Source organism: Grosmannia clavigera, assembly GCF_000143105.1.
Source record: "Grosmannia clavigera kw1407 unplaced genomic scaffold GCSC_140, whole genome shotgun sequence".
In the NCBI taxonomy this organism is placed as follows: domain Eukaryota; kingdom Fungi; phylum Ascomycota; class Sordariomycetes; order Ophiostomatales; family Ophiostomataceae; genus Leptographium; species Leptographium clavigerum.
In genome coordinates this window covers 957,698-967,713 of record NW_014040801.1, presented here as the reverse complement: position 1 = coordinate 967,713, position 10,016 = coordinate 957,698, and the positions used below count along the sequence as shown (strand labels likewise).

General features: G+C 57.9%; 2 protein-coding genes across 2 annotated transcripts; both read left to right on the top strand.

The window, feature by feature from the left end:
- Positions 1–4,316: 4,316 nt before the first annotated feature.
- Positions 4,317–8,246, top strand: CMQ_566 (eukaryotic translation initiation factor 3 subunit; the record flags this gene model as incomplete). Its single annotated transcript, XM_014317645.1, has 7 exons — positions 4,317–4,416; positions 4,494–4,947; positions 5,280–5,723; positions 5,793–5,903; positions 6,303–6,517; positions 6,585–7,878; positions 7,964–8,246. The coding sequence occupies 7 exons, from the start codon at positions 4,317–4,319 to the stop codon at positions 8,244–8,246; spliced, it is 2,901 nt and encodes a 966-aa protein (XP_014173120.1).
- Positions 8,247–8,564: 318 nt separating this feature from the next.
- CMQ_1054 (phosphotransferase enzyme family protein) lies at positions 8,565–9,808 on the top strand (the record flags this gene model as incomplete). Its single annotated transcript, XM_014318133.1, has 3 exons — positions 8,565–8,663; positions 8,717–9,342; positions 9,409–9,808. 3 exons carry the CDS (start codon positions 8,565–8,567, stop codon positions 9,806–9,808), a joined length of 1,125 nt encoding a protein of 374 aa, XP_014173608.1.
- Between the last annotated feature and the right edge of the window lie 208 nt (positions 9,809–10,016).

Genomic DNA, 10,016 nt, shown 5'->3' with positions numbered 1-10,016 from the left:
AACGCAGGGGTGGTAGGGGGCGTGACTAGAAGGACGGAATCGTGGATCTTGTTTCTCAGGCACCAGGCAGTTGAGTCAGAGTAATATCTGAGGCAAATGTGGACGAGCAGGAGAGAACACGGCGACAGAAGAGGAAAGGACGATGAGTGCGATGAGGGAAATGGCAGAATAAAGGTGGGCCGCTTAGAAATAAATGTTGTGTTTTTTCTTATTTGGAGAGACGGGAAAAAATTAAGGGACGCAGACCCATGGACCACTCGTTGCAAAGACCACTACGGCAGACGAAACAGGGCATCTCGCAGTCGAATGGCAGTAAACGAAGAAACTCTCCGAGAAATAAGAGGGCAGGGTATGAGCAGGCTAGCCAGTAGGCGCAAGAGACGATGTGGAAGGGAACTATTTTAATGGGGATAACCCCTGTCTGGCCAGACCCGTTCTCACTCTGCCGTTCACCTGCGAGGAAGGAAGGCGCAGTTCTCCGTATGTAAGATACGATATGTAGGGAGTAGGCGCAGGTGAGATAAATGTGCTGGAAGGTGGGGTCGATTCACGAAAAGGTGCTATAGCAACAAACGAGAGAAACAAAGAGGGCAGGCGTATGAGAGCCAAATGAAACAGCAGGAGAGCGACTGCGAGCATCCAGCGGCTGGCGACCAGCAGCCAACACGCAACATGCGCTCTTCATCGGCTACTGGCTTCCAGGCCCCTCGCTCAGTGCACTTCTTACCGAAACGCGGGGTGGTCGATGTACTCGTACCGGCCAATCAAGCCAGGGCCCCCCAATTCCGTAGGCCGCCAGTGGTACTCTGGACTTGCGGTGGTAGTATTAGTCAGCAGAAGTAGCGTGACCTGGACATGCTAACCAGCGCCCTTGCCGATCATCCATGGAAACGAGTCTGCTGCAGGCGGATCTGATTCGCCCGTCGATTCGAGGTGTCAACAAAACGAAGAAGCGGGAGAGAAGCGACAAGGGGCCAAACAAGGGGAGACTGAGGCACGAGGACGGACTTGTCGTCGCTTGTCCGGTGATTCGACTTGCAGGAGCGCTCCTGCTTGTATCTGGTCATGCTAGAGTCGTCGCCTATGCCGTTTTGTCGCCATTTACTTTTCCAGCTTCTCTCGCTTCCCCCAAGAAACAGTTCTCCTGTTTCCCGCTGTTTCTCACGTCGCTGACATAGCGCTATGGATCTGCGCCAGCGTGTGACCCCCGATAGACGCTACCAGGACGTAGTGCATTCACGCCAAAAGTCCCTTCTAGCAGTCATTTCAAAAATTGGCTGACCAAACGAGCCAGGCAGAACAGGACCACTTCTCACACGACCGACCAAGCCACTCTGCCGTCACACCTCGACACCACTACATAGTACGTGCGATACCGACTCTACCCCCTCCTCCGACGAGCCCTGCAGCTGGATGCGCTAGTATGGAACGGTCGGGAGAGACAGATGGGACTGTGTCTGGTCTGAGCCCCCCATTCCACCTACGAGTACGGAGTATTTCCACCATGGTTGCATTGGCCTGTCGACAGGTCTTATGAACCGTGCCAGAGAGCACGGCAATTCTCTATTACGAGCATGTGTGCACGGGGGGTGCTTGCTCGTAGGAAGGCCAACGCCAGATAAACAGGTTCACCGAGCCACAAATCCGAATAGCTGGCTCTTTCTGAGCTGAATTGCACTCATCTGCGGCTGGGCACAAAACTGCCAGCCTGTCCCTACGTCCTTGTCCCCCTCCTGGCTGCTTGCTACATGATAAGGTGATGCTGTTGCTACCCCAACGTTACCGTGGCGACATGCAGCTGTGTACGATAGATAGTATCACGAGTGTCTTCTCACTCGTACTAACACACTACGATTCGGACGGCAACCTGTCCGACGGCGAGGAAGCGCATTGATAGAGCTGTGTCCACCACGGACACACCACACCTTCTCTGGGCTGGCGACGTGAGGCGGTCCAAGTGTTGCACAGACTGCAATGCATTTCGCCCCAGAGCTGCCACTGACACTAGCACTCTCGTGTTAAGAGGAGCACATCTCCACATTAGTGGCATGCAAGCACGGGTCTTCCAGAAGCTAATCCGCCAATAGCCGGCCGGCCGGCTTCGCACCTGTAGCAGTCTACGTCCGGTAGAAACATGATTGTGTCTGTTTCAGGCCGTCTGTTCCTATGTGCTCATCGAGCAGAACCCCCCTTTTTTTTTTGCCTCATGGGAGCGCAATCAGTAGTCTAGATCCAGATTTCCACCTCCTTGCCTGATTGGCACACAAAGTACTCCGTGGTCCGTCGTCAGCGACTACTGCATTCCAATGCGCCAGACATGGTGGACGGATGGTCAGCCGATGACTGGGTGTAGGACGACCACGTCATATTGACAATATGCGAACCATGCGGGGGCTGTCTCCGGTACCGCGGCTGGCCCTGGCTATCTAGTAACTTGCTCTCGGGAACTGCGTCGTGGACAGCTTCGTGCATTGAGTACTCCGTACTTCGTACAAGAGAATATAACTCTCTAACAGGCGAAAGACGATGCCTCGGATACACAGGATTGTGACGAGACGAGAAGGAGCCTAGCCGACGTAAGGGATGCACATCCTCTCTTGCGGTCTGGTTGGACAATGGGTCTGGTCATCTGCGATGTTCATTTTGAGCTTGCAACAAAGCTGGAGATGTCGGCTGGTCACGGCCCTGCTCAGGCACAGTCGTTCGAGCCTTCAGGGATGGCGAGAATCGAAGGAATTGACGAGGCTAGTAAATCTGCCCTACGTCGTGATGCAAAGACGCTTCTTCTATGCCTGTAATTGAAATCATTTTTTTCCTGCGTTGCCTTGCATCGGGACGAGGTCGCATCGTACTCCGTGTCCGTACTCATTGTCACTTAAACCGGGAGATGTCGTATGTTTCTGTACAGGCTGCCCTTCCGTTCGGTGCTTCGTCCTTCTCTGCCCGGCCGATCATCTCTCAAGCCGTTGTCTGATAGGCCGCCGTTATGTGCAGCTCAACATACGTGTACATGCCTCAAAGCATCTAGATGGTCTGTCTTCGTGCTGCTTTCTGTGGATCTGCAGTGTCCCTTTGTCCTTCTTTTGGCGTGTGTGGCGGTGACGGAAAGAAATGGTGCTCTGCTCCCCTCTAAATCCAACAGTATTGTCAGCAGTCAACGCAGCAAATGCAGCGCCGTACTCGCAAGACGCAAAGTATCTCACTGTCGTGCATACCTCGGTGCCGTACTTTCGCACTCAGGTAGCGTCGATTGCCAGCCAGAAACATGGAACATCAAGAGCAGTACTCCGTATGTTCGATAAATAGATGTGCGAAGTATTTTAACGTAATCAACAATCAACACAAAGTAGAAGGCACGTGCAAAAGGTCTGATGATCGAGATAGCATCCGGCCAGCATCCGGCCAGCATCCGGCCAGCCAGCCGTGAACTGTGAAACCCCTTCTGTCGTTCGAAAGACTAATGTTTCAGGTATTTGTATCCAGTTCTCAAATTTGGTTCATCTTCTCGTTCGCGGTGTCATTGCTTATTAAAGACATCATACTATTGCTGTGAAGGAGAAGCATGTATGATGTTGCGCCTTCTTAACTCTGCGCCGACTTCAGCTGTTTCTCGTCCGGCCACTTGCCGCAAGGCTCATCAGCTTCCGAGCTGTCTTATGGCCGGTTCTGCGGCCTTGCCGGGTTTCAGTAGTGCCGTCACATTATGCAATGCAGACGGACGACTGAAACGTAGGCGGACAACGGAAGACGGAAGACGGAAGATAGCGTCGAGAACCTCCTTGCCTCCGCAATGCAGCAAGCCTGCAGGAGAGAGGCCTTGCGGAGCTCGCCGTCCTGTCCAGATTCTGTGTCAAAAGCGGGAGGTAAGATTCAAGCAGCAGAGAACAGATCGACTGTGGGGCTCCAGCGCTGAGTCATCCGTACTGGCCAGGATCCAAGCGGAGGCGCAGCTCACCGTAATACCCCTCTCAACCAAAGCGAAACTGGCAAGTCGATGCTCACCTTTGCGCTTTATCTTCTCTCTCCCTCTCGCTCTAATTGTCCGGACTCGATCAGCCGGCCACGGTGCTTGTCGATTGGGGCCAGCGTCTTCCTTTGTCTGAACTGACCTTTTCCCGTGACGACCGACGGATATTGTCTGCTGATATACGGCCATTTCTCCGAGGGCCAATCACGACGACCCGACTTTTTGGCTTCATCGTCGTCAACAGCAGTCCGTGGCCAGCTGCCAGCACGCAGCACATCCGCTGTCCCGTCGACCCACCTCGGCAACGGTCACTTTGCGCAGGAGCTCGCTGGTCGTGGCAGAAGTTCCGATGGCTTCGTCGAGCTCGACAAGCGGCCCATCGGGCGAAATGTATTCGGGCGGCGGCAGTGGCTTCATCACGGGGCTGACGGAGAAGAAGGTGACCCGAGGTAGGTGGGCAAGACAGTTTCACGGATGGTCGGGTTGCATGAGCGCTGACCGGCCGTCTCCTCTCGGCTCACCGCAGACGGACAGCCGGCAAAACGTCGTGGGCCCAAGCCGGATAGCCGGCCGGCACTGACGCGGCGCCAGGAACTAAATCGACAGGCGCAGCGGACGCATCGCGAGCGCAAGGAGCTGTACATCAAGGCGCTCGAGGACGAGGTGCTGCGGCTCAAGGAGATTTACACAAACGTGGCGCAGGACAAGGAGCGGCTGGCGGAGGAGAACCGGCAGCTCCGGCAGATGCTCTCGCAAGGCGGCAGCACAACGGCTGACGATGCGACCAGCAACCCTACGAGCGGTGGCCTCTCGGTCAGCGCGTCGGGGAGCTACGTGCAGGCGCCCAGCTCCAACACCAGCGCCTTCACGCCGCCGCCGGTCTCGGTCTCGCCTCACCTCGGCGGAAGCTTCCAGCAGCAGCAGCAGGGCCGCAATCCCGGCATTGACTACGAGCAGGCTGGCATTGACTTTGTCTTAACGTAGGAGACCATCCCTCTTTGGCTGTCGTCCTCTTACCTTCTTCCTCCCTTTCAGTCCTCTCTCCTTCCTCTTTCCTTCTCTCCCTTCTCTCCCTTCTCTCTTCTTCTCCCTCTCCATATCGTCTCCCCTGTCTCTTCTGTCTCCTCTGCGCCCTGCCTCGTCTCCTCTCGGTGTCTTTTGCAAATTCTCTCCAATTTGGACCGACAAACCACGTGGCAACTCTAAACGCGTCGCCGTACTTTTCATGCCCACTCCCGCTAGAAATGAAAGAACAAAAGGCCTAAGAAGAGCGGCAGAGGAGCGTGGAAGGAACAGCGAGAAAGGAAAAAAGAGACGTTGCGCTGGTGCTAACGGGCGACCCCCTGCCCCTTTTTGGCCTCTCGCCCAAGGAGAATAGTCTTGAGAAGCCGTGCATGGCCCACATACCATTTCTGCTTGAGCGGAGCGTCGAGATGGACGGGACGCCGTGCGGACACGCACTGATGGCATCGTGCCCGCCCGAGACGCCGGCAAACATGACGCCGGACATACCGTTTGGGTCCAGCAACGTGCCGGTCGACGTTGGCGACGCCGCGTCGGGGCAGCGCACGTGGGATCTCAGCAAGGGCGACCTGGCAACGCTGCTGCACCTCAGCAGCAAGCTGAACCTGGACGGCGAGATCACGCCGGTGATGGCGTGGGGCATGATCCTGGCCCACCCGCGGCTGGGCGAGCTGACGCCGGCCGACTTTCAAAAGGTCACCGAGGAGATGAGTGACAGGGTCCGCTGCTATGGGTGAGAAGCTTGCCTTGTCTATCTGCTGGTCTCTTGCAGTCATTTAACTCATGAATCTCTTCGCTCTAGATTCGGCGCCGTCATGGAGGACTTTGAGGCCCGGGATGCGATTGAGAACCTCTTCTCGACCAAGCCGGATCTCTACTCGCCCGTGTCGAACCCGGGATTCGCCATGGCTTTGTAAGGATTGGCCGGAAGAAGGTTGCTGCGGATGTACGGCCTGCCGTGACTGCTGAGGCTGAGTGGCGAGAGGCGGAAGGCGGATTGATTTGGGGATGGATCTTGGTGTGGGTGACGCATCTTACCTGTGTTTACAAGTTTACCTTTTTTCCAGCATTGCATTGAAATACAGACAGCGACATGTTCTCTGTTTGACTCACCATCTCATTCAGCATGCCAATGACTCAACCACCAGCTGGTGGCAGCTGTCAGAGGGCCCCACTGTAATACCCCGCCTCCCACAAACGGTCAGCATTTTTTTCTAGCAAAATAATGTGCAGCCCGAATTTTCGTAGGCCGTTCGAGAGCCTCTTTTTTCTCCTTTTCCGTTTTTTTCGTTTTTCCCGATCAGAGGACCAGCACGATGACGGACTCGCTCGCCAACATCATTTCGGCGCTGCCGGACGGCGACGGCTGGGGCCCGCCGGTGACGACGGAGACGACGCTGAACGGCGTGCCCTACGCGCCTTTCTCCAAGGGCGACAAGCTGGGCCGGATGGCCGACTGGACGGTCGACAGCAAGGACGGACGCGACGGGCGGGGCGGACGGTCGCAGTACAACCGCTACGGACGAGGTGAGCCGGGGGGCTGTGGCAGCGGAGCGGCAGACAGACGGCCAGAGGCATGCTGACGGGCGAACAGAGCAGCAAGTGTATGGCGCAGGCTCGGTGGCGCTGTTTGCGGCGCCGCTGGCAGAAGACGAGGCGAGCTTCTCGGTGGTCAGCAACGCACGCGACACGGTCAAGACGCGGTACGGACGGGGGGCGGTGTTCACGCGGGGTGGCCGGGGACAGCAGAGAGGCGGCCGGGGCGACAGCCGGGGAGGCAGCGGGCCTCGAGGCGGGATGCAGCAGCGGGGCGGCGCCGGAGGACGGCAAGGCGGACAGTACGGTGGCGGACAAGGCGGCGGGTACAACGACCGGGGCGGACAGCGCGGTGGCGGTGGCGGTGCGCGTGGACGGCGGTTTGGGTGGAAGGACTACGACAAGCCAGCACGAATTCGCGATGCCTCGATCAACATTCGGGCCGACTGGAAGCTGCTGGAGGAGATCGACTTCAACCGGCTCGGCAAGCTCAACCTGGACGCGGATGCGGGCGAAGACCTGGACTCGTGCGGCTTCTTGTACTACTACGACCGCGCATACGACAAGCCGGCTGTGGCGGCTGTGGGCGCTGGCAAGGCTGGCGAGCGGCGGCTGACAGCACTCGATCGCGCAGCCTACAACGTCACGACGTCGTCGGACCCCGTCATCCAGGAGCTGGCCGAGCGCGGCGAGGCCACCATCTACGCCACCGACAGCGTGCTGTCAATGCTGATGTGCGCTCCTCGGTCCGTCTACTCGTGGGACATTGTGATTGTGCGCCAGGGCAACAAGATCTTCCTCGACAAGCGCGACAGCGCAGCCCTCGACATGGTCACGGTCAATGAGAACGCGGTCGACTCGCCCATGGACGCGGCCGATGGCAGCAAGGACACCGTCAACCAGCCGGGCGCCCTCGCTGAAGAGGCCACCTACATCAACCACAACTTTGCCACCCAGGTCGTGCTCGAGGGCGGCGCCAAGGTCCGCATGGCCCACGCGAATCCCTTTTATAACGCGGCCGAAGAGACGGAGCCGCCGGCCAGCAAGGCGTACAAGTACCGCCGCTTCGATCTGTCCACCAACGACGAGGACCCCGTCTACCTGGTCGTCCGCACCGAGCTCGACGCTGTCCAGAAGAACGCCACCACCGGTGAGGACCAGTTCCTGTCCATCAAGGCCCTCAACGAGTTCGACAGCAAGGCTCAGGGCTCTGGCGGCGCTCTCGACTGGCGCACCAAGCTTGTCAGTCAGCGCGGTGCTGTCGTCGCTACCGAAATGAAGAACAACTCCTGCAAGCTGGCCCGTTGGACCGTCCAGAGCATTTTGGCCCAGGCCGACATTATGAAGATTGGGTGAGTTTTTGTTTCTCTTTCCTTTTTCTTCTTCTTTCCTTCATCTCTTCTCTCTTCTCCCCCCTTCACTGACTAACACTCCCAGCTTCGTCTCTCGTGCAAACCCAAAGGTCAACGACAAGCACGTCATTCTTGGTGTCGTCGGCTGGAAGCCCCGCGACTTCGCCTCCCAGATGAACCTCTCGCTGTCCAACGGCTGGGGCATCGTCCGCACCATCGCCGACATGTGCCTCAAGAAGGAAGACGGTCGCTACGTCCTGGTCAAGGACCCCAACAAGCCCATCCTGCGTTTGTACCAGGTGCCGGCCGGCAGCTTCGAGGACGACGCCGAGGAGGATGTGGTCGAGCCTCCGGTCGAGGAGGAGTAGTCGTCGCGCAGCTGTCTGTTATGAATTTATCCTGCGTCCGTATGGCGCCAGCCGAAAAAGAGAGAAGAATCGATTCAGCGCTTGAGTGATGATCTGACTGCTGTGTCGGAAGGATAGATAGCCTTCTTCCATTTGCTTGCCGCCCAACCCCTAAGTGCTGACTAAGCACCCCACTCCCCCAGGTTTGCCTGCGGCCCCTCCTTTAGCTCAGAGATGCCTCGGCCTACACGTCGATCTAGCCGATCTGGGGTTTTGACATCTCGTCTCTTGTTCGCGCCTCCTCTTCCTCTTCTTCCTCCTGCTTCAGCATTTCGAACTATGGCCGGCTCTGTCCGCCAACCGATTGACACTGCCAAGCTGGAGGCCTATCTTCGGCAGGCTGTGCCCGAGATTGAGCTCCCGCTGGAAGTGAAGCAGGTAGGTCTCTCGACTGCGCCCTCTGACACCATCTCCGTTCGCTCACGTGACAGTTTGGCTTTGGCCAATCCAACCCGACGTACCAGCTCACCAGTCCGGATGGCCGTCGCTACGTCCTGCGCAAGAAGCCACCCGGCGTGCTCGTCTCCCAGACGGCCCACAAGGTCGAGCGTGAGTACCGCATCTTGGCTGCGCTGGCTGCTGGCGCCGCCGATGTGCCGGTGCCCCGGCCGCTGTGTCTCTGTGAAGACGTCGCTGTCGTTGGCACGCCTTTTTACCTCATGGCCTTTCTCGATGGCCGCATCCTAACAGACCCCGTCATGCCCGCTCTGCCATCGCCCGCCGTTCGTCGTGCCATGTGGTCTGACGCTGTCCGCGTGCTCGCTCGTCTGCACCGTGTCGACCCGCGTCAAGTCGGCCTCGAGACCTATGGCCGGCCAACCGGCTTCTACGCCCGCCAGATCGCCACTTGGAGCGCCATCTGCTCGGCTCAGGCGGCTGCACGTGACCTCGACACTGATCGGCCCGTCGGCCAGCTGCCCTTCTTCGACCACATCGTCGCCTTCTTCGCTGACAAACGCTTTCAGCCGACCGATCGCTCCAGCCTCATCCACGGCGACTACAAGATCGATAACCTCGTCTTCCATCCGACTCAGCCGAAAGTCATTGGCATTCTGGAGTAAGCCCCCTCTGTCCTTCATTGTCCTCCTTCACACTCCTTCACACCTCTGACTCAACTCATCAGCTGGGAAATGTCCACTCGTGGTCATCCCCTCTCCGACCTCCTCAACCTCATGACCCCTTACTACACCGCTCACATGACTGGTGCCTCACACACTGTTTATGCCGGCTTCCTTCCCGGCGCCACCCCCGGCCTCCCCTCCCTCGACGAGGTCACGGCCCTCTACGCCGCCGAGGCCGGCTGGTCGCCTTCGCCCTCCGACCTGCGCTGGGCTGCCGCCTTCAACATCTTCCGCCAGGCCGCCATCTGCCAGGGTATTGCTGCCCGTGTCGCCGCCCGTCAGGCCAGCTCAGCCGTCGCCCACTCCTACGCTGCCTCCCGTGAGCCTCTCGCCTGTCTCGCCTGGGACCTGGTCGGAAAAGCTCGCGAGCTGCACGGGTCAGACGGCAAGGCTAGGCTATAGCAAAACATCTCCAAACTCAATAATAAAATGCACCAGTGCTACTCTTGTCATTCATACAATTTGGTCTTCATTATGCCAAGTGAATGCTGCCGAAAACCCGGTCTTCTTTGACAACATACATATTAGCAGCAGCTTGGAGCTGTTTTCCTTCACTACTGTCAAAAGCAAAGCCCGCTGATGCAACAGAACATAAAAGCCCACTCGATAA